Genomic DNA, 24935 nt, shown 5'->3' on the forward strand with positions numbered 1-24935 from the left:
AGCCGAGACCTCCCCGGCGAGTAGAGCCTGCTGGCCACAGCCTTTGCCTTTGCCCCCGAGGCCAAAGGTTGGAGACTTTTAGGCGCTTCCCTCTGCAGACGTGGAGGCCAGGGCAAAACATTCCAGCCCCGGGCGGAGGAGGCGGGGGCGGGGCCTGGAGGGGCGGGGCCTGGAGGGGCGGGGCCAGAGCACGGCGAGAGGCTGCCGCAGGCGGGGAAGCCTACCCGCGGGGAGGAGGGGAGGGGCGGGGCCTGGGCACGGGGCGGGGCGGGGCCTGAGGACGGCCGGAGGCTGTGGCGGGCAACCCAGGCGGCGGGGAGGAGGCGATGCTGCCTTGCCTCGTCCCTCCTGTTAGAGGCGGGCGCTGCGGGAGGGCGCGGCCGGCAGGGTGCCTGGGAGGCAGTGCGCTCCAGCCGCCCGTGCGAGGGCGCATCCCTCCTATCCTGGCCATGGCCGAATGTCCCCGCAGCAGGAGCAGCTGCTCCCGGGCTTCTTGCCCGTCTCCCTGAGCGCTCTCCCTTTTCTACCTCTGGAAAACCCTGCGTTCTTTCTGGGGCCCTGGCGAAGGGACGGAGCGGCGAGCCAGGATGCGCTGAGAACCGCCGGGGCGCGCGTCTCGGGTGCCGCCGTGGGTCCGGGCGCAGAAGCCGAGCTGCCTCTGGCTGCCCCGACTTCCCCACTGCGCGCCTGCCGCCCCCCGCCGCATTTGATGTGCAGAGAGAAGCCGGACACCATGATCCTAACACGTAAGCTAGACTTGTGCCTTGCCGTCGGGCCAGCCGCGGGAGCCAGCTGCAGAGGGGACTCGCCACGGAGGAAATGTCAGCCCGCCTTGTCAAGTCGATGCCTGACTTTCTGTGCTTTTGAAACCCTTTCCGAGGAGGCTCGGGACCGAGTCGCCCGAGTTTCTTGGAGTGGAGGAGGTGGAGTGTGGGGAAAACAAGGGTCATAATTTGGGGAGGGAGGTCTTAATCTCGGATAATGATCCCTGGCTACTCATTGCTTGGGGGCCGCGGGCTGGCGCGCCCGGTGGACTCCTGGTAGGGCTGAGGGCTGGGGAGCGATCGCGACTGATGAAGTTGAAGCCCACGTTAATTTCCCGATCGGGCTGGGGGCGCAGGGCCAGGCGCGGGGCGCAGGGCCGGGCAGCGGGCACAAGGGCGAGCTGGGGGCGCAGGGCCAGGGGTCTTCCAGCCCAGCTGCGCTGGCGGCCCTGCTATTCTTATTCTGAATCCCAGGCGATAGCCTCTGGTTTACAGGGGCGCGGCGCGACCGCCTTTTTACTATCTTTCCTTCGGACACCGTTCCGCTCTGGGTACTTGCTGTCCTTCTCCGTACATGTCCAAAATGAGCTTTGATTCCCTGAGAGTTTATTATTTAGGGACGTTAAGACCGTCGTGGCCCTTGGAAATTTTTTTTTTTAAACTACTGAAGGTAAATTCACCAAAAAATTGCTTTAATTTCAAACCGTTTTTGTTCAAGTGTTTTAAACACTGGAAAATAACTCAGACCTAGCCAGGAAAGTCTTGGTTTGGTGGCTGCCGGCCCCTGGAGAGTATTGAGGCTATTTAGCAAGCCCATGGCTTGCATATGAGGGGCCCCTGGTAGAAAGGCTGCAGTGTTCCTTCACGTGCTGGGGAGTTGAGTCGGGTTTCCTAAAATGCCCGGTGGATATGCCCACGCCCTTGGCTCGAGAGGAGGCGCCCGCGCGGAGCGAGTCCCTGGCTCGGCGGAAGGAAGGAAGCATGCCCCCGACCCGACTTTTTTCGTAGTGAGGCGACGGCCTTTTGGAACTCTGCCCCACTCTGTGCCCCTATCCCCACCTCCAACGTCACAGGGCGAGCCTTTGATCCTTCGGAAGGAGTTACACCCCTGGCCGCAGCAAGCGGACCCTGCCACGTGTAATTTACGGAGGCTCCGCGCGTCTTTCCAGGGCACAGCCCCTATTGCGAGGGGGCTTAGAGTGGACCAGGGGTGAGGCCGGCGGCGTCGGAATCCTGGGTCTGCAGCCTGCTAGCTGGGCCAATCTGGGCAGTGACACGACCTCTCTGTACCTCCTTCATCTGCAGCATGGGGATAATAACTACTATTTACCGCGCGAGGAGGTTGTGAGGATCAAAGGAGCTAATACGAGTGCTTAGCACAGTGTCTGGTACTGATGTTTAACAAATACCCGATTTATGCTAATTAGTGTAGAACGAAACTCCTGCATATAGTCATTAATCTCCACTGTGGAGAAGAAAACCTTGCCCCACGCTAGCTTTGAATGAGTCTTTTTACACCCAACGTGGTTAGCAAATGGGTGCGTTCTCAGGATTCAGAGGCTGTTTCAGCCACTGTTGGTGAGGTGAGAAATGCAGCCTAGGCACAGCCAACCGCTACAGAAAGATTCATGAGGGTGGCATATATGACGCATTTGGAGAGAAAAAAATCACAGCTCTAGAGAAAGCAGAATACTGTCTCAAATTACATTTTTTTCAGAACTCCGTTTGCTGAAGGGATGAGGGAAAATAATAGCCCAGCAGAATTCTGAATGTAAATCTATCAGCAGCTCCAAGAGGTTGACTAATTCAGCATCCATCTGGACTGCAGGCTGGTCCTCCGCAGAGATAATTTGCAGACCATAAGTGTGGAATTAATGGAGGCACCCAGTGCCATCTTGGCTTGCACACTGCAGCAGATGGTCAGAGGGGTGCCCTGTAAGTCAACAGCCCACCGAGGAGAAGAACCGAAGTCCTGGGGAATGAGTGTCAAATAGTTAGCAGATGTGCGTTCAGAAGTTATTTCGAGACGTTTTCTGAGAAAATGTTGGCGATTGTGCGTATTTACTTTTATTGTGGCGTGTCTGATTTACGGTGTGGCCCAAGCCTGGGTGCATATTTTTTTCATTAGCACTACTGTTCAGAGTTTAAAATGAAGCACAGCAGACTGACTTTCTCTCCCAGCTGTTTTTAAAAGTTTGCTTTTGACAAAAATGGATTTTATTTTAATTCAAGCTGAGTGATACCTTGCAGTGAACTGGCTGGAAGTTCATGAAGGGGCACTGACTTGGTTTCCTGACTCCACAGATTCAGAATATGTAGCTTCCAACTTAAATCTTTCCCTAGAGTGGGTAAGAAAAGTGGTTTTGGTGACTTCCGTGTGTCTTAACTTTTAAATCGTAGATCTTATGAGAAACACCACTTACTCCTTCCAAGAGTGAAAAAGTTGAATAGCTAAGCAATTCATTATGGCTAATTGAAGGCAGTGATGTTTTAATACACTGGACCAATTAAGGATTTTCCTATAGTTTTAGAGGGAAGGTGAGAGGCCAGTTGCCCTTTAAGCTAATGCCTTTTTTTGTTTGTTTATTATTTTGTTGTTGTTTTACACTGTAATTCAAAGAGCAAAGATCAAGCAAAGTTTAAGGGCGTTTTAACATGAAAAAGGGTAGTTTGGGTGGTTCTGGATAATATCCCTGATTAATAGACATGTTATGATTAAACAGGTTATTACTGTGAAGTGAGAAAAAATGTATATAGTACTTAAACTCTTATTTGTAGAACGAGTATGGGGCTTAAAGGGGAAATAGGAGGCCCCAATCAGATGCCTTCCAATCAGAGGCTTGGGATTCCAAGAGGTGGTTACAAATACAAAAATAAGTACTTGAGTTTCCCTTGGTGTCCCCATGGAGATTTTAAGCCATGATGCAATGTTCAAATGAGAGTGGTATTTCTATGACTTAGGCAGGTAAATATGCAATTTGAAAATATTCGGGGAAGGGTGATTTGGTCCAGAAGAATGGAGACCTCCCAAGTACAGTGGGTGAAGTGAGTTGTAATTTTTTTGAAGAGGGCCTTGTGCTGGACAGGATGGTCCAGTATTGTAAACACGAGTTTCTCATGCTTAACTCTCCTTCCTAGCAACAGGAAGACGGAAATGAGGCCATGAAAAAAAAAAAAAAGACCCTGAAGGGCTCCAGACAATACTTGACCCACCCTAGCATTCACCCTGTGCAGCCAGAAGACTTGCAAAAATAAAAATAACTTCAGATGTTTCCCCTTCCTCTCTGGATATTGCCAAATCGCTAAAGACCGAATTCTCGGTGCTTTAGAGGATTGTAGCAAAACCCGGCCCATGGTGTCACTGGCGTGGAGGCTCACATCATGCTAAGCCGGTTCTTGAAATTATAAAGCAGACCTGGGGAAAAAAGGAGATTTTCATTTTTAATGTTTGCAGAGTCCAGTGATAAGAATTATATGAGTTAGGATCCAGTGGAGAAGAGAGAATTTAATTTCTAAAATTAGTCATTCCTCTGAGTTTCTCTGAATGCTCATTTTAGCACGATTTACCCTAAGATACTCACTTTGGAGTTGTGATGCTACAGCATTCAAGACAAAAAATTTTCCTGGCTATGGTGGTCACGGTGAACTAATGCCCAACCATAAAGCGTAAATATCCAAACACTGTGTCCTAAAAAGGTGGAAAAGGTTCCTCTTTTCCATGGCTGTGAAATTAGGAGTAAAAGGCTTTTCTGGTGCGGACTTTCACAATTGTCTATACCTGACTCGGTGGCCATTGCTGATGGAGGCATTCGGGGACTTGAGGGTCGTTCCTCTTTTAAGAAAGACAGTGCTGTAGGGTTAAAATAAGTTTTATAGGAATGGGTGGCTGGTATGAGTGCAATCAGTGGTGTTTTCTTTCAGCCTCCAATTAGTCAGAAATCTAATTAATCTAAAAGGAGGAAGATTCCCAGCTGAGGAAGGCTCTTGCTGTCTGTCTGCACTTTTCCTTGTGAGACCCTGTGTTATTGTTAAGGATTATCATGATCAGTGATAAGGAGCAGGGAGTAGTCCTGCTGAGGGTTCTTTAATTAGGTCTACTCTGTCTTAACATTTTTCTCACTAGCTCTTCCCTCCTTTCCATCATAATTAATGGTGGACAGGAAGAAAGCCTTGCATATTTACCCTGTATATTTTTATAATCTCTCACAAGCAACAGGATAGTAATAATATTATAGAAGCTGAAATTCATCACATAGTTTGCTTTAATTGTCACATTTGATCTTCATGGCAATGCCACAAAGTGGATATAATTCTTCCCATTTTATAGATGAGGAATCTGAGGCTTGGGGGAATTGAACACCTTACCTAGGATCACTGTACATGGCAGAGCCAGGATTTCAACGAATGTGGCTGTAGAATCCAACTTATCGAGCTATATTTGGCAGGAGTTGATTCGATTTAGGAAACAGTATTTGGGGGCCATATCGAGCCTTTCAGTTACTTTGCAGTTTCCTCGGGGGCTTATGCTCCTAGGTAGGGAGCTATAACGTTAGGGTCCAAGATTGACAAATGAGTGGTTTCTGTGTCCCTGCTCTGGGGCCTACTGAATGGAGACTTGAGCCTCTGCCATTAACATTTGGGGAAGGGGTCTGGGATACCATTTTCTAGCCTGTATTAACTGTACTGAATAATGCTTTCTTCAGTGAAAGTATTTTAAAATAATATTTCTAAGGGAAAATTTACTCCCGGATGTCACTGAAAACATTTGAATGGCCTCTTGAAAATGCCTATCAGGAAATAATGTTCTTGGGCACCAAAAGGTAAAATATCATACCTTTGGAAAAAGTCCAGCCAAAACACAGTGGGAATCCATTTCTCTGAATTGTTCATCCCTGTTCTTTATTCTGCTACTAGGCTGAGTTTCATAGTGGAAAGTATACTCCTTTTCCATTCACACATACTGCTCCTTGGAACCTTTTCATGTCTTACTCCCTCCCGCCCCAGGGAGAACATTCAAAAGCTAACTGAAGGCTGAGGTCAGTGAGGCTGGAGTCCTCAGATGCCTGTGACACCTCCCATCCACATTTTGTTCTCTTCCCTGCCCCACCTTTGAGTGTCCTGCGGAGAGGACTGGAGGCCGCTTCCTGAAGCTTGTCAGAAAGGCGCCTTCCTTCTGGCAGGAGTCTCTAGAGGATGTCTGAGGGACGCAAGTTTTCCACACCCTGAGGTTGTAGCATTTCCCAGGCTGCAGCATGTAGGAAGCCATAGAGGAAGGGACGTTGGAGGTGAAATGGCCTGTGGCCCCTGCACTGAGCTGCACTACAGCCCTGCCGTGCCACTTGTCACACTCAGGTGACAAAGTAGATAGAAGAGGCCAAAGTTTTGAAATCATCCTCACCTCCTGAGTCTGGAGAAACCATAATCTCATAAGGAACAATCTCCACATGACTCTTTTTCGAACTGCATAGCACAAAAAAGGGATCTTGTGTAGTGCTCCTGCGTTTGTAAAAGTGATTTTGTGGGAAATTCCAGAACTTTGCAAAGGCGGCCTGGAAAAACATTGCCTCTTCCCACTGAGGGGCAGCTGAGATGCCTGGAAGTTCAGCGAGTAGTCCAAGGTCATATGTGAGTTGAATGGAACTTCAGACTCCTTCCTGCCCACATGTGTAAACAAAATGGGGATTGCAACAAAATGAGGATCTTAACGTGCTTGTAGGAAAAATGTATCAGTTATAAAACCAGAAACGTTCCTAAACTAAATAGATGAACTTGAATCAGATTTTGACCATTTGAGTGTGTGTGTTTGAGGGGCCGGGCGTCACAAGCAATTTTGATGAAAATAATTTTTTAGCTTCCATAGAAGACAGTAATGCTTATTTTTTCTTATACTTTTTGGCACAAAACTGAGAAAGTCAAATTGAATCGTGTTTCCTGCTTGAGGTTAGACATAGGAATGGCTAGAGGTGGCTTATATTAACCAGTGTCTGCCATGTTTTTATTTTCATTGGTCTTGATAAGGCAACTTGATGTTTCATTTTGATTCTTGATTTTCTTTTTTCTCTTTGTCAGAATGGACTAAAGTATGGGCGAACAATTTCTTTAGAATCCCTCACTATTCCCTTTGTTTCTAATTTAAGGTTTTTGTAGCACTACGATTTGCCCAGTATTTTATATTTCCTGAGCTATAGCACTGCAGAATTTAGGGCAAAAGCCACAGATGAGCGTAGAGTAAACTTTGCTAACATATGTAAAAGAAAGAATTGATGTGCCTGCCAGCCTTTAAGGATAGAGTTGGGGGTGGATGTTACTTGAGGTTTGTAACCAGGTATTTTTGCCTTGAATAATAAGTTAAAAAAGGAAATGGATTATGTAATCTTAAAACATCTGCTTCACTTTACGAAAAAGTGAGGCTCAGAAAAATAAGGGCCCTTAAAAGTATGTTATTTAGATGGTTTCCTTTCTTGAAATTTTCTTAATCTATGCAATTATCATCTTTGAAGGGCTCAGTATTTTAAGAGCTATTTCAAATCGTGTTTCTTAGCAATGCATGGTTTGAAATGCATAAATATTTGATATAGAATACTAGAAATGTGTGTGTGTGGTGTGTGTGTGTTTGTAAACCAGAGGTTTTTTATCCCGCCCCAGATTGAAATGAAATCGAAAGATGTGATGATGCGGTATCCATTTCCATGATAGTTTATTTTCATTTGAGTTCGACTTCGTTGTGCTGGGTAGTAAGTGCCAAATTTTTGATTAGTTGGGTGATATTTTCTGTTCCTGGAAATAACTGGATCAGCTCAAGTCTGGAGTGCCTGATAGAACCACGTCACGCATGGGCTCAAAGCATTACAGAGCTGTTTGCCTTTGCGAGGGAAGAGCACATATTTTTCATTGCCTTTTTTTTGGTTTGTGTGTTAAAAACAGTTTTTTGCAAGTGCTTGCACTAAATGATCCCCAAAGGGGATTTCAATTGATTCAGTTTCTGCACTGCTGGAATGTCACTTCATGTGCATAATCCCAGGTATAGGCTGGCAGGGTGTGTCTCCCAAGCTTTCCTTCTTTCAAGGCAAAGCCATTTATTAAGTTGTCATCACATCACTGGGAAAAATGGGTCCTTTTTTCCCCTCCTTTATATTATTTCTAGGAATGTGCTTTCTAGGAAAGCAACATATCAGCCTCCAAACCTCAAGCAGGAGGGAAAAAAAAAAAAAAAAACTTAGAAAGAACACTCGCCCAAACTTCCAGTTCTTACTCATACTGAAAAACAGTCGGGTGATTTAAAATGAGGGTCATCTTTGTAGGCACTACCAAAGTATGAAGAAAGTGCTCTTCCCTGGGAATGGGAACAGCATGGTCTGGAACCCTAAGCAAGTTACCTAAATTCTGAACCAGCTTCCTTGTTTGTAAAGAGAAAAGATGAAAAGCTACCGAGATGCATTTCAGCATTCAGGTCACTGATTCTGCAGAAGTCAGGGTGCTGCTGTCACTGAACCACGAGCATAAAAGATCAATAAGGAAAGTAAAACTCAGAATTTTCTATGAGCTGAAGCGTTTCCTTCCTATAAAGAATAATTTTAGTTTGAGGACTAAAGACACACATAAGGCAAAGCATTTAGGGTTTTGTGTGCTCTCTAATATGAACATAGGCTTCATGGGGCAGATCAACAAATCGATCCATTAAAAAGCAAATTAGGGCCGGCCCTGTGGCTTGGTGGTTAAGTGCGCGCGCTGCGATGCTGGTGGCCCGGGTTCGGATCCCGGGTGCGCATCGAGGCACCACTTCTCCGTCCATCCTGAGGCCGAGTCCCACATACGGCAACTAGAAGGATGTGCAGCTATGACATACAACTATCTACTGGGGCTTTGGGGGGAAAAAATAAAATAAATAAAATCTTTAAAAAAAAAGCAAATTAAATATGTTAGCAATAAACTTCAGTAAATTTACAAAATTGGGGAACTCAAAGCACTTACTATTGATCCAATTTATTGAGGGAGGAAGAATATCTCCATGTAATTATGATAAATCTGGAAAATTAACAGTAGAAATGGAACCTGTTCTTAGAAAGGGAATTGGGCATAAAGGAGATCTCCGAGACAGAAATTTAGAGAATTTACAAAGCCTATGGCAATCCCAGGATTTACAGATGAGGATACAGATCCAGAGAGATGGTTTTCTTAAGGCTGCTTAACTAAGCCAAGGATTCTTTTCTGGACATGTTTTTCTTAGCTGTTATAGGTAACATCTTGCCTCCTTTCTGGGATAGATGATTAGAGGGAGTTTGGGACACTCAGATGCAAAACCATTTCATATCCGAGGAAATAACGTTGGTTGTTCATTGGGTAACCAGGCTAACGGGATGCTCCACTTCCTGCCTCCCCTTCCTCTGTCCCATGTTACAGTGAATCTGGACTGCTTACCATTCCTTCATAAACACCTGTGCTTCTCCAGCTCTCCACTTAGCTTGTTCTGTCTCCTTTACTCCGCATCTCCTCCCCCGCCATCCAGTCTTACATATGAGGTCATAACCCCTCCTTAGATAAAGGCTGAGCGTAACATGAGTGCCCAAGCAGCTGCCTCCCTCTCTGCCCTCTCCCACCTCTGAATTCATACACGTCTTGCCTATGTCACGTCACCTTCTCTTCTGAACTATACAGAAGTTCTTAGTTAACTTCTTTCTTTTTAAACAAAAGCTAGGCATGAGAGTAATGCATTCAAACTTGCTTTGGTAGGTAACAAATAGCATTTTAAAAATAGAATAGAAAAATGCATCACTTATTATGTGTTGTTTGGTGAAACTTCTTTCAGTTTTACGTATGATTATGCATACACGTGTGTTTGTAGACATGAATGTATGCCTATATATACATGCATACCTACATGTGTGTACCAGGTTACAATGTAAAATATTGCGGATCCTGGTCAGAAAAATTAAGACCACTTCACTGGAACAAACATTGTTTGTTTATTTATTTATTGAGCAACTTCTATGTGCCCCACCCTGTTGTAGGTGCTTAGGAGTAAATAGACAGAGAAACTGGCCCTTTTTGAGCTTACGGAGGGGAGAGACAGAAAGTAAACATAATAAATGTTTTAGAAAAAGGAAAAAATAAAGCAGGAGAAGGGGATAGGGAAGGATGATGAGGCCAGTGCAGCTGGGTCAGGTAGCCAGAGGGAGATGGGGTGACAGGCGGGGTGTGGTAAGGAGCTAGGGCGTGTAGGCCTTGTTAGGACTTTGGCTTTCGCCTATGAAATGGCGACGCGTTGGTGCTGCCTGTACAGGGTCACCTGAGACTTAGCAAAGGTGTGGACCGTAGAATAGCCCTTAGGAGACCAATTCATTCCTAAGTAGAGGATCATCCGACACCACGTACTCAGCTGTGAATTATCTTTCCATTCGGCTTCCTGCTTCGGGGCTGGAACGTGTGTCTTTGATCGTCCCTGAGGATAGCTGGCAGCACACTGAGTAGATAGTCAATAAATAAATATTGACTGAAGGGGAAAATGAAGGATGATTGGCTTCACTTAAATGTATGTCTCTACTAAATATACCTAAAAGTGGATTTGGGTCAGCTACTGTTAGGCCAAATGGCCTTAGAAACTGAATTAGTATTGACCTGTCTTCCAGAAGCTTCCTAACTGGTTTCTTTCAGAATATGCACAGCAGATGTTTAGAATTTTTTAGGCACTTGAGGATAGGAAGGCTGCTGGTTGCTAGTCAGAATCTTTGCTGTGATTAGATAACATCAGAATTTAATAAATATTAATATATACATTCTGCTGTCTGACTTAGCCCATCTAGGAATTCATTTTACATAGTTAACTCCTGATAACCAGTCTTTGGAAGTTGTGTATGTTTACCATTTATTTTTATGAATTGCAAAGAGAAAGAGATTCAAGTCACAGTTCTTAGTCTGTTTTTGAAGAAAGGAAAATATTCATGGATTCTTGCTCTTCCTGCAAACACATATATGTGTGCTTCCAATGTGGAAAAAGTCGTCTTTCAGGATATACAGATGAATTAAGGAGCTCATGGTAGGTGCATGTCAGGTGCACGTCACCCAGCCTGGGGAAGGTGGGGTGAGAAGTTGGTGGGGTGGAGAAGGGGGAATTTGTGTGAGGCAGGGGAGAGAACAGATTAAGAGTTCGGGGTGTGAGAGAGCCTGGTGCAACCCGGGAAACCCAAGGAGTTCATTGAGACTGGAGCAGAGCTTGCATCTGGAGGCCCTCCAGGAGCCAAATGGATAGTCAGAGGCCAAATTGAGAGGGTTGTGGGTCTGCTGGGGAGTTTGGATTATATCTGAAAGGCAGTGGAGAGTCACTGAAGAATTATAAGCAGGGGAGAGACATAGTGAATTATGTGTTTCATAAAAACGAACCTAGGGGCTCAGGGACCCTTTGGACTAGGAGAGATTTGTTGGGGGCAGGGAGGAGCAAGGCTTATCAGAGAGTTCAGTCAGGAGGCCGTTAGCATAACCCAGCAGAGAAAGAGTCCGGGGCACAGGAATACGAAGAAACAGAAGACACGTGATCTGGCTCAGTGGTTCTCAATCCTGGCTGCTCTTAAATTTACTCAGGGAGCTTTTTAAAAAATATGCTATCTGGGCTGTGCTTAGACTGAGAAAATCAGAATACCTGGGGGTGGCGGGTGGTTTTAGAAAGCTCCCCAAAGTGATGCTACCTGCATCCAGGGCTGAGAGCTGCTGAGATCTCCTCCCCTTGCTCCAAGTGTTGGAGGCCATGGGTTGCTGCTCCAAGGGCCCCGCCCTGTGAAACCCACTCGCCAGGTAAAGATGGGCTGTAGGTGCCCAGCTGCATGACAGTCCTGTAAAATTGGCCGCCTTGACGGAGGCAGGAGAGTCGAGAAGCAGAGTCTTCCTTCCATTGGAAGGAATCTGTGTGAGCAGGGACGGGAATGAATCTGGGTTTGGATCAGAAAGCACGCCTGCCTTTACACAGCTAATGTGCTTCTCTGTGGCCATAAAAGCATCAGTGTTGCCATGGATCTTTGCTCACAAGTCTGTCAGATTTGGGGGAATCCAAGGAATCTGGAAAGTGCTTGAATTTTCTGACATTCCTCCAATTCCTTAGAATTTGATTTAGGAGAGAAATTCCGTGTAGCATTTGCCTTGAATCCTGATTGTGGCAGCATGTTGATAAAGGAGCCTGAGAGTTCCCACTGTGAAGGTGGAGGAACAGAAGATGGAAGTGATGACATCCTGCCTCCACCAGTTACTGTTGCTCAACTGGCTAAGATCAGCAGGTTCAACAGAATGATGACAGGGTTGGGGAATTTCTGTTTACCTTATTGTTGAGGGGTAAGGGGAAGATGGGGTCATCCCCTCATGCCAGGAAATGTGCAAATATGGCCTAATGGTTCCCAGCCACACACAAAAGGGTCTCCTGGACCCCATTCATCTAATGCGACTAACCACTAAAGCTGTTTCCAATAAAAATTTCCTGTTTCCTCCTTGACATATTTGTCTGTTGTTTGCTCAGAAAACCCAGGTATAACAGTTTCGTTATATCTCTATTGTATTTTTAGTTTCTGATGGCATTTTTGCCCAGTGGGGCATGTTTTTTAAAAATCGTCCTCACAGTTTTCACGCCACCACTGACACACACTGAAGGAAAAGTCATACCCTTAGAGCTGGTTAGAGGCCCCCCAAAAATGGGCGTAGACGAGTTAAAGTGACTGAAGTAATGCAACATGCACATGGTTTTCTTTAATATTTTAAACGTTGTTCATTGTTATCTAATATGTGTGTGTGTGAGGAAGATTAGCCCTGAACTAACATCCCTTGCCAATCCGCCTCTTTTTGCTGAGGAAGATTGGCCCTGGGCTAACATCCGTTCCCATCTTCCTCTACTTTTTATGGGACGCCGCCACAGCCTGGCTTGACAAACGGTGCATAGGTCCACGCCCAGGATCCAAACCTGCAAACCCCGGGGCCCCGAAGCAGAGCGTGCGCACTTAACCGCTACGCCACCAGGCCGGCCCCCATTGTTATCTATTTTTTTAAGGGAAGAACTTGTCTTGCTCATTTCTGTAAGTCTTAGTTCCCTCTCCCACTATGCCATTTGAATGTGAAGAACGCTCATTTTTAGTGAAAAGTGGTTATTTCCCTGCTTATTTCTTCATCTGTATATCTTGGGGATGATATTAGTAATCCACGTTTTAGGATCAATATGAGGAGTAAATGAAATCATATGCATTAAGTGCTTAGACTTCGGGCTTTGCACATATTAAGCACCCAATAAAAGTTAGCCATTGAGAGATTTGTTGGGAGGCATCTGGAAGACCGCACAGAGGAGGCAGCATAGAGCCAGGCCTTGAAGGATGAGCGAAACTTGACATTGAGAGGATGGGAGAGCATTTCAGGCCAGGGAAGTCATGGCAATGTGTGGGGAGATGAGTGCCAAGTTTACTTTGGCTGGAACATCGAGGGAGTACAGGAAAAATTAGGTTGGATGCCACGTGGAGAGCCTTGAAAACCACGTGGAGGTGTTTAGACTTGATTTTTCTAAATAGTGGAGCTCCAGTGAAGCTTGTGACGGAGAGACAAGATCAAAACTGTAACTTAGGAAGTTTGTTGAGCCAGGGTTGCTGGATGGATTCTCTGAGGGAGGAGCGAATTGGAGACCTGGAATTTTACTTAGGAGATCAGAGTGGAAGTAATGGCTTGGATCAGAGGGTGAATCTAGAAAGGGTATTGGATATAAACATAGGTTCATTTCAGATTAAATAAAATGAAAATACTGATTTTTCTTAAAATCAGTACTTATATTGGATTGTTGGCATTTTCTCTTGACCTGTTGGTAATTGGAAAGGGGTGGGAGTGAGGTCAACAACTATTCCAGTTATTAAAAATCAATGGCAACTTTTTACAGTTTTCTGTTCTGATTCTACAGAAATAGCAGGTTAAGCTCCCGTTTGTTAATCAGTTTAAGTTTTCATGAGTGGACCTTTTTAAATGTAATATAGATATATGCTTGTCTATTTCCCATGGTTTCCTATCTAAAAGAACAAATCCTCATCTATTTTAGGGTAAGGAGAAGGAAGGGTAAATGCCCGGATCTCTACAGTTCTTGAAAGTCACGCTTTTTCGCCATTGCAAGCTTTCAATGAGATTATCTGCTGATGAAGCAAACCTTCACCTGTTCTCATTATTTTTTTCTAACCAAGTGGCCCTGAAGAGCGTGACTATTTGGACGCAGCTCTTAGATCAATTTTTGGTCATTTGGGGGGGTTTCATTTTCTTAGTGGTGGAAAATGAATAAGAAAGTGACAACAAGCAATAAGTATGTATGTGTTCCTGAAATCACTCAGAACCTTCAATGAGTAATGTGTGTGAAAACACTTTGTAATTTGTAAAATATTATATAAATAAATGTAAAGATTTTTAGAAAAATAATACCTTACATCTTTCATGCCTCTTGGCATGAAGCCATTTTAATAAGAAAATGAGGAACATGCTCTATATAGGTGGCAAAATTGGTGAGTGAATTGTGTATGATTAAGGCTTTTGTGTGTGTGCTGACCTGGTGTCGAGTCTGAATATAGCCCAAAAAGAGTGAACATTGAGAATTTCTGGTTACTCACCACTTTGTTAAGTAAGCAAGCACATTTACTTTTTAACAATCTATTGTTCATCGTCTAACAATCTGTTCAATGGAAATAACCTCTAAACAGTCAGAAGAAGCAAGTTATTTAAAATATTTTTAAAAAAACAAAACTTAGCTTTTTTTCTTTTCATGTCTGTCTGTGAGCAGAGTCCACGGAGACAGAGAAAAGTAGTTTCCTTGTTCTTTAAAATAAAATGTTGAGCTTTTATATAATTTTCCAGCAATATAGTTTTCTAGAAAATGTGTTTTTTACGATTTTATTTAAAGCTTCCTTAATCCTTTCTGAGGCAAGGTATAGACATAAATACATGAAAAAAATGTTAAGTGCAGATAATTCACATTGGACAATTTTGTATTTTTTTATCAGTGCAAACCTTGAGGTTCTTACACATTTATGTCACTTTGTCCTTCACCCCCAATTCAGTCCTGAATCTTGTGTTTAATAATGCTACTTTCATCACTACACTGGAAAGATTCATGGATGTAAACTTTGCCGTGCCACTTATTCCCACTCTGCTGCCGTAATTGTGTTTAGTTTGGGTATTAACTAACTCATCAGAAGATAATGGGTTGTTTTTCTCTTGGGCATACTCAATAAGGACATTTCTACTTGCTTTAATGCATTTGAATGTTCTCAGTTACCTTTCTTAAAAGGCCAAGGAACTCATGAAATAATAGATGAGGATGTTTGGAAGCCATAAAGTTATTAGACCAAAGTAAGACATGTGTACTTCTCCTGAGATGGACCATCCACCTCCCATCTGGCCCAGAGGAGAGATGCTTAATGAAGATTTGAATCTGGAATAAACTAAGCAATGTTGAGACATTTATAAATGAGCGAATAGCCTTACATACCTAAGTACTCTAAGGGCCTGAGGAAGGTGGGAAGAAGAGAAAAGAATATTCTTTGTGCAAACAGAGAAACTAATGAAGTGCCCCGGCCTCTGAGAGTCAGTTTTAACGGGATTGTAAATCTGTGCGTGAGTGAGTTTGAACACGGCGTGTCAGTTTCTCTTGGCCTCTCTGTTTATCAATACTCTCGACAGGATGTTAACCACGGAGAAGTAGAAGCTTTATTAGGCATTTCAGCCTACCAAGATTGTGGGGTTTATTGACTTAATGCCCTCTGGGTCACCTGACAGCCTGGCCTCTACAGCAGGATGCTCCTAAAGGCCCATCGCCACAGCAGCTGGGCTTGTACGGGCATCCCATTGGGTGTCAGAAGGTCTGTTCCTTTGGTCAGGTTAATTCTATTCCAGGTGTCAGATGTACTGGGTGGCCTTGTGTTGACATGAAAAGTAGACCAAGTTAGGCCAGCCAGGCTTAATTAGTTATTTAATCCCTCTTCAACTTTCTTGTTATGCTCTATTTTCATCATCATTTGCAACCAGAATACAGAAGCCGTACACAGTAACTCACTGCTGGGACCCCATTTGTTTTAAAGGAAAAATAGGTATTTTTTATATCCATTATATGGATGTGCAATGCATTAAATAATGTGCATTTTTAAAAGTCTGAAAAGATGCACAAAAATTTAAACTATTTGAATTAAATGGATTTTTTTTCTTTTTTGCTTATCCGTGTTTCCCACCTCCCATCATGTTTTGCTTATGTAACAAAATCAAAGTTTATTAAGGAAGAAGCAGCATGCTGAGGTGCACATGACTAACATTTTTGTCTTTCTTCTGTTCTCTTCTAGAAATTGAAGCCAAAGAGGCTTGTGATTGGCTACGGGCAACAGGTTTCCCCCAATATGCACAGCTTTATGAAGGTGAGCCGGGAATGCCATTTTTCTTTTTAATTGGCATAATCATATCCTTGGTTCATGATATTATTGATCTACAATTTATTTGCAGACATTTTATTATTTATTTAAGTATTTCATAAAAAAAACAACATAACAAGCACCTGAGACCCCCACCACTCAAAACAAAAGCTAGGATCTTGATAATAATGCACCCAAGTGCTCTCCCATTCGGTCCGTCTGCTCCCTCCTACCCAAGTAACCATCATCCTGAAACCTGTTTATCATTTTCTTATTTTCCTTTTATATTGTTTTATGGTATTTTCCTAAAATATATATTTTTATAAAGTTATTTTTATCTTTATAAAAAGGGTATTATGCTCTATGTAATCTGGTAGGATTTAATTTTTTCACTTATTGTTATATTGTAAGATTCTTCTATACTGTGTGTCTCCATAGTTCATTGGCTTTGACTGCTGTGTGATAGCCCATTGTGTGGATGTGCCATGGTTTATTCATACCCACACTCTCACTGGTGGGCATTTCAGCTTTTTCTGTTTTGCTTTTACAAACTGTACCCTTGTGAACAGTCTTGTACATTCTTGTACTCTTGTGGCACATGTGCAATAATTTGTCTTTCATATATACCTAGGAGTAGAATTACTGGGTAATAACATGTATGTTCAATTTTATAATGCAAATTTTTCAAAAGTGCCTATGCCGATGTTCACTCCTACCAGTAATATATATAAAGATCCTCTCTGTCCGTATACTCTCAACACTTGTTATTATCAGACTTTAGTTTTTGCCATTCAAATGGATATATAATGATACCGTACAGATTTTGACTTCCATTTCCCTAATCATTAATGATAATGCACATTTCTTCATATCATCTGGCCATGTGTGTTTGGTCTTCTGTGAAATGTCTGTTGCTCGTTTTCCTCATGAGTTGAGTGGGCTTTTCTTAATGATGTGTAAGAGCTCTTTATTCTAAATACTAGGGCTTTGTTGGTCATGTGTTAAAGATATCTTCCCCTAGTTTGTAATTAGGCTTTTCACTTTTCTTTAGGATGTCATTTGAGGAATATTATTTTTTCTGTGGCATTCAATTTTTTAATGAAGAAAAATGGAACTTTTTAAAAAAGATCAAGATCTAGGCTGAATTTTCATTACTTCATTTTGTCATCAGTAACCTGGAGATCACTCAGAAGCTGAGGCTGAGGATGAAGAGCACCTCAAGTCTCGCTCATTCTCGTCCTCTGGCTGCCTGGTGTGGGTAGAGTGTGCTCTGTGCACAGTGAGATGAATAGGTGTTCATTTAAATGGGAGTTTTATTGTACTCTATATGAAACCATGTAAAAAGAATTACAGTTGTGAACTAGCGAAGTCCATTTTATGGGTAATTTTCAAGCAAAGGTTGGGTGAATATGAAGTGATTCCTAAATTGAGAATAAATTAAATGACTTCCAGGGCTTCTTCCAACTTGAGCATTCTTTGTTTCCTTAACTCTACTGAGATGACAACACTAGGTGTCTCTCATTCATTTATTCATTCATCTATCCATTCATCTCTCCATCCATCCTTCCATCCATCCATCCATCCATCCAACTAATTGACAAGCTAGTATTAATTCTGCACCACAGGGATGCTCAGCACTGTGGTAGATGCTACATATTTTATAAAAATAACACACAGTTCAAACCTCAAAGAACACTTTTAGAGGATTGCCAATATCTCAAAAAGCAAAGATAATTTTGGTTGATTTACATTTTAAAAATACATCTTTTTCATCACTTAAGAAGGAAAGAGATGCTAGGAGACAGCCGCCATGTGACAAAATCTCTAAAAGAGCCAGTTGAAAGGATGTCACTCAAATCTTTTCACCAGGGATATTCAACTCTTCTCACAATAAACAGTGATTCTAAAATGTGTCTTTTGCTCTTCTATCCTTCTAGGATAATAGCAAGCAGACTGCTTCCTAGAGCAGTGGCAGTGGGCTCTCAGTTGGAGCTAGGGGGTCACTAGCAACCTTCTTTAACACATGAGCAAAATTCCATGACCCCATGCTAAGAATGGATATAGTTTGTAAGCTTGGAAGTGCTAGACATGATCAGCAGGTTGCCTTGAAGAGGGATATGGAGTGGGTGGGGGGTACTCCTCAGCACCAAATTGGTCAAAGACCCTAGAGATCATTTTTATTTCCCTGGCTTACCTAGCAAAATTAATTTGTTACCTAATTTACAATACCTGGTCTTCCTCATTGTAGCCCAGACTGAATGTATGATATTTTCCCATGAAAATTCAGCATTATTTTATTGTCAGACTATATAAAATATCTTACTGTTCCTCCATTTCAGAGAATATCTCCAATTCCTTTTCCTTTCTTTTTTTTAAGGTATCTGATTAACCTGCATGCTTATTACGGGGGAGTTGCTTATCTTTCCTTTAGAGAGAATTTTTGACCTATTAACATTTAGAGTCTCTCAGTCTTGCAGTAGGACTTTGTGGGGTGGGACCAGCATTCTATTGGGTTTTCAATTCACAGCTCTCCTGGAGACAGGGAGAGATAATTGCATTTGCAGTGGCAGTAACATAGCTTCCTTTTGTTCCTCTGTTTAGAAATTAAATTTCCTTCAATTATGTCCATTTTTGGTGTTGATTTGCTGCCAAGAAGCACTTTCTTGTGATGTGTATGTTTGCTAAGACAGTTCCAGTCTCTTGTCTTACTTCTTTCCAAATCCGAAGGTACAAACTGCATTTTCACAAGTTGTGTTTCTGGGTGTCTACACAGTTACAAGTCTTTTGAAACGTAAGCCTGCTTTTGAGGGATGCTGTATGTTGTTCTGGGCTATAATTTCCCACCTTCATCCTGACACTGTGTGTAGGCTGAGCCATACACACACCACACACACCAGCCCACACATTCCTTGTCTTCCTGTCGAGCTTTATTTTGGTCCTTGGCAATTTTCACTTCCTGCCCTCAAACTGAAGCTGGAAGTTGAAATCCTAACCTGAAGAGTTGAGAACTTCTTCTCTATATCAATAAACTATCATCTTTTCAAAGCCAGTCCTTTCAGAAAAGAGTCTAGGCAAGTAAAAGAAAATGATTGATTGAATTTTTTCACTCTTCTGCAGTTAGTTCCTACCTACCCTAGAATTTTAACAGAATTTTACAGTTAATTTGGATCAGGAAAGTAATCTAAAATACAGCTCTGGGTACACTAAATTAGGAATTGCTGAAATAACATGGTGCTGTCTCATATACATTTAACGGGCATGTGAGTATTTTAATTTACATTCATAGATCTGATGTTATACTCTGGAAGTATTAAAAATATATTCTTTAATATCAGCTCTATTATTTAATAATTAGTGTTCTTCAAGTCTATTCAAAGTGAAATACAATGCCACAGCCTGCAAACAGCTTTATAGTCTGCCTTGCTTATATTTACTAATAGTTTACATTCACGTAAGCCTCTTCTTTTGTTCCCACTATAATGGTGCTATTCATCATTTGCCTAAAAGACTTGGTCTGTATATTAATGAAGAGATATAATCCTGCGATACTAACTTTCATGTATTTCCTCATAAATCTTTGGGCTATACCTGCTCCATTGTTCTTGCTATGTTATCATTCAGAGAACATATCAGTAATCTAACTCCAGCCTTCAGAAAAAAGAATAGACTCTTACCGCTCATTGTAAAAAAAAAAAAAAGTACTTTTAAGTGTTATCTCTAGAAAATAGATTACTAAGAATGAGGAGTTCCATACCATTCTGTAAAACCAGTGATGAGTTAGAAACCATAAAAACATAACAGTCACGCACTCCCTAGTCAACTCAAGAACTGGAATATGACTAATTACTCACATCTCCGAAAGTACTGAGAGCCACGTCTATTCCAGTATATGTAGTATTAGCCATTTTGGAGGCCAGAGGGATCTGGTAGGTTATGGTAATCCTGGTTTCCTGCTGTGCTGACTTATTTTGCTCATTCCTGACCCACAGACTTGCACAGAAAGACTCTTACTCATGGCATTATACAAGCATTCTCTTGGGAAGGCCCATTATCTACCCTCATAGCTGGAACTCCAAGGAGGCATAACTTGCTTTTATCTGGTGGCGATTCCAGAGCTGTTGTAAATTTCCACAGTGGTGCTGCTGGTCTTCTTGCTCCCAGCTCTTCTTGGATGTGTTTATCAACAAGGGATAGAAAAGGAATTCTTCCATTGAGTTGACTTCTTTCCATTCTGCTCTTCAGTTCTCATGTAACTCTTAAGTATGCTAAGTGTATTGAACTCTCCTACAGATTAGGGGATTTGGGATTCTATTGTTCTACAGCGGCCTTACAGCTGGCCTTTTGTTTTAGGGGGAGTTATATAAACTCCTGAAAAGCCATATGGAAGTGCTAATATTTGTTTAAAAATAGCACATCCTGAATTCTCTGTAGCTTTTGATGTCATGCAAATGGTTAGATTCCGTTGACTACCACTTGCCATTGTCCTCCATGTCTTTCCTTGGCCCAGTTTTCTATGACCTCTTCCCTGAGCGAATGTGAGCAAAGACACACATGGGGGGAAAAAAAACCAGCCATATTAAAAGAGAGCAGCCTTCTGGTATTCATTCTGGCTTAAATGATGGTAATTTATAGCAGGAGTCTACTGCCTGCTGATTTGTTTAAAGGTGGAACAGTGTTTTGAACCACTTATCTTTGACAAGAAGAGATATTTGAGTCTGTAGACCCCTTTAGATCTAAGCTCCTTTAGGACACGGATAGAATTGTCTTAAACTGCTTTATTCTCCCAGAGTTCTTGATAGGGAGTGGGGTGTCCTGTACACAGTAAGTATTCAATAAATTACTTTGTTTGTTTGGGTTTTTTCCTCTTCTAAACTGGGGTAGATTGGCAAGAACTTAGGTGCTCAATAAATATTCTTGTTTTTATTTTTTTTCTAGATCTCCTGTTCCCCATTGATATTTCCTTGGTCAAGAAGGAGCATGATTTTTTAGACAGAGATGCCATTGAGGCTTTATGCAGGTAAATGGAAATGTTTTGAGTGTTTTCTTTTTCTTTTTTAGGAACATAGTGCTTATGGCCGGTCTGTGGCCTAGTGGTTAAGTTCAGCGCGTTCCACTTCAGCAGCCTGAGTTCACGGGTTCAGATCCCCGGCGCGGACCTACACTACTCGTCAGCCACGCTATGGGGGCAACCCACATAGAAAGTAGAGGAAGACTGGCACAGATGTTAGCTCAGGGCTAATCTTCCTCAGCAAAAACAAAACAAAACATAGGTACTATACTGAAATGGTTTTGTTTGCTTTTGTTCTAACTAATTATGTCAGGTTTTTGATACGTAAATGGGCATAGTGACTTACTTCATCATAAATCATAGGCCTTTTAATTACAATAAGCAAAATCCTGTTATTTAGTATTGCCATTAAAATAGCACTGCCCAGGAGGTACTCAGATAGTACTGTTCCATATTTGATACCATATGATTGTGGAAACATTCACGTTCAGGTGGTCTGGAAACTGGGAACAGGTTTTTTAAAACACAGTGTAATTGACTGCATGGTCCCAACCAGGTACCCTAGCAGAATCAAAGCTGCTGTTATATTGACTGGAAATAACACATTCAGAGGAATAAATGGGGGTGGGGGTATGGCATACTAGAGTCAGCAGGACCATTGTTTGAATTCCAGAACAGCTTCTCTGAACCTCTTTGGCTTCCCCAGGTACAAAATAGTAACTGTAGGATTAAATAAGTCTATAAAATAACTCAGCACAGCTTTTAACATACAGGAGACAGGCAGTAAACGAGCATTGATGTGAAATGTGAGTAAAACTGTCAGAAATCCTTGCTCATGGTGCTGGTGGATCTCCAGGCTAAGGAGCAGCTGGTAGGTGTTAGGAAAGTGGAAGTAATAAAACATGTAGCAGACAAAGATGGGGCAGTGATAATCCTTTCAGACTCTTCATGACATTTTATTCATCTTAAATTATTCATCCTTTGTAATTTTTCTCAAAACCTCTAAGCCCTAAAAGCTGAATTCTGGAAAAAATAATTAGACAAAATTCACATGTTGATTTGCTTGTAAAATTAAAATAAATTTTTTTTACTTTCAGTATTCATTTTAATTTGGAAAAACATCATTAAGGTGGAAGGACACGTGGTATTTATTTCCCCTTTGTAGGCAAAGAAAGTAATGATAGTTCTGTGAAAGTACTATTTTTTGGCTTTTCTTATGTAATACAATGTTTTTTGAAGCAGCTAACTTAAGGAGTGGTTTTAGGGGAAAGATAGCTAGGATGTTTAGAATGGTGTGTGGACTAGACTAGTTCTCGTGATTTAAGAAAAAAAAGAAATGCCATATAACCACAGAAACATCGTCACTTTTCAAATCCAGTGAAATGACTGCTTAAAAATGTCTGGGGTATGTTCACATTTTCTGAAAGAAATCTAAATTCCGAATCCTGCGCTGTGGTGTGTCATATCATAGCTATGTCATCTGGAATGAAAAAATGTCGCTAATGCAGTTCAGGAGGGAAGAAGGCAGCATCTGGAATATAAACTACTCCAGACATTTTTTAAATGTTTTAATGTTTAGCTGTGGGGATAACGCATAAAAATGAGGTCACTCATAAGATGTATCCTAGGAAATATTTACGCATTGTGTCAGATCATCCATTTCACATATTTTAAGCCACTTAGTGAGTGGGCCTTCTGAACAGCAGCAACAGCTTAGGAATTCCTGGGTCATAAAAATATCATTGCGGCATTGTGGGGCAAAGGGTCATGATTAGGTTCTTGAATACTTTTATTTTGGAACATCACTTTGAAATTAGTTTCCGTGCTCTAAAGAGAAGGGCATCCTCTGTATTTTGTGATTTACTCTAGCTCTCACCACTGTTCAAGAAGCTACCTCCCTTTGAAAGGAATAAATCTGTGCCCCTAGATCTTTTATGAAAAGAAAGGCCTAAAAACAATTAGGCCTTGCTCTGAATTTGGATTCTGCAAGTGCATTCTGATTGGGCTTCCATTTTCTCTTATGCATAGAATAATATCTCACAGGTTAAGTGTGAGAAGGAAATATAGTGATGGATGTCAGAGTGCTTAAAGATTATCAGGCCCAAATCTGACGCCCAGATTTGAGGATGTGGAGATAGGCTTTAGGTTGGGTTTTATTTTTAAAAAAATTCTTCAGAATTCATAGTCATCAACTTGTTTGTAATGGAAAACCCAAAGGCTCCTGTCCACAGAGTCACATAAATAGATTTCTCATGGAAGATGGTTCCCCTTTTGAGAGGCCTAAACAAATGTTCCGAAGAAAAAGATGGAGGCCACCTACCGTGGATTGCCAGCACCTTCCTTTGAAATAAGCTACAGGTTCTGAGCTGTCAGCAGAGTAGGGGATACTGATTTTACCGCTCATGTGATATTCCTCTCATTGGCTAGACTAGCCTACTCCACATGCCTTCTTGGCCCATGGAGTTCAAGAGCCAGCAAATCATGGAAATCTCGTGTGGTTTGAAATTCTGCCCTTTGCTTTGTCCGGTTCTCTCCAGACTGACAGACTTTGTAGACTTCCATCTTTCGCCTTGTGGAAATGTTCTGAGCAGTTGATTTTAAATATATATGGTAATATAGTTATAGAAACTCAGTTGAAAAGTTTTACTTTAATAACATTATTAAATATTTCATTTAACATTTTTATTTTAAATAAAACTTTTTAAAATTTACTTTAATTCTTACATGGTTTCTCTTCCCTGTCCCCGCCCCCACCATACACACAGATGTTACAAGTGCTCCCATGTACACACTAGTGTCTGCTTAAAGATTTATTATAAACATTCGTATACCTATGACATTTGCAGCAGGTCAAAAATCTGGTAGGAGCTGATCTATTAACATAGTCCACTTAGGGCAGAAGACTTGTAGACTTAATGTTTTCTTGAGAATGATGTTGATACTACCTGACATATAAAATTTGGTAATGACCAAAAGTTACAATTATGGAACTACCAGGTTTTTTGGGTTTAGATTGCCAACCGACATTCTTTTCTTTCTTTCTTTTCTTTTTTTTTTTTTTTTTTGCTGAGGAAGATTCTCTCTAAGCTAACGTCCGTGCCAGTCTTCCTCTATTTTTTAGCACGTGGGCCGCCAGCACAGCGTGGCTGCTAGCAGAGCAGTATACCCCCAGAGCAGTCCACGCCCAGGAACTGAACCTGGGCTGCCTAAGTGCAGCACGCTGAATTTAACCACTAGGCTACCAGGGCTGGCCCCCAACCGGCATTCTTACACTCACACTTGTAAGGATCTGTTTGTTTCCTTGGAGAGATTGGCTTTTGTCCCATTCTTGCTAGTTTTGCTGTGTAACCCAACACTGATAAGACCAAGATTATGAGAGAGTCGCATTCAATGTTAATGCTGCAGGAGTGATTTGCTTGTCTTGAAGCATATACAGATGAAAATGTAAACTGTGACCAACTGTTAGAAGACCTCTTCTGAAATGTTTTATGTCTCTCTATAGCTTCTGAAAAATATTCCATGTTGCTGTTTTCCTTTGGAGTTACAACGGACTCCTTATAAACATACCAAAGGGTTATGTAAATAAGGTGATAATCATAGAATGATAAATAGATAGCCATACTATTGGTCTGCACTTGGTTGTAAACCAGCCGTTGAAATGCCTAAGCTATGTAAAGCAGCCTGCCGTATAGTAGATTTTAACTTTGTTACTATTTCTGTTCTATTAAAAGGGAAGCAAGTAATTTTTTAAAGCAACTGCACTAATTCCAAGAA

At 42.0% G+C, this 24935-nt stretch overlaps 1 protein-coding gene across 4 annotated transcripts in view; it reads left to right on the plus strand.

The window, feature by feature from the left end:
* Nucleotides 1-24935, plus strand: part of LOC101398187 (rho GTPase-activating protein 7) — a 168325-nt gene that overhangs the window by 123166 nt on the left and 20224 nt on the right. Inside the window, exons 1-3 of one of the 4 annotated variants that reach the window (XM_004428802.3) lie at nt 370-746; nt 16088-16159; nt 21089-21170. In XM_004428802.3, the coding sequence (XP_004428859.2) occupies nt 458-746; nt 16088-16159; nt 21089-21170 (443 nt within the window). In that variant the 5' untranslated portion in view covers nt 370-457. The other 3 variants (XM_087418458.1, XM_087418456.1, XM_087418457.1) reach the window with 3 other exon arrangements.

The sequence above is a fragment of the Ceratotherium simum genome, chromosome 28 (assembly GCF_057802395.1).
Source record: "Ceratotherium simum simum isolate JZ-2026a chromosome 28, ASM5780239v1, whole genome shotgun sequence".
Taxonomy (NCBI): Eukaryota; Metazoa; Chordata; class Mammalia; order Perissodactyla; family Rhinocerotidae; genus Ceratotherium; species Ceratotherium simum.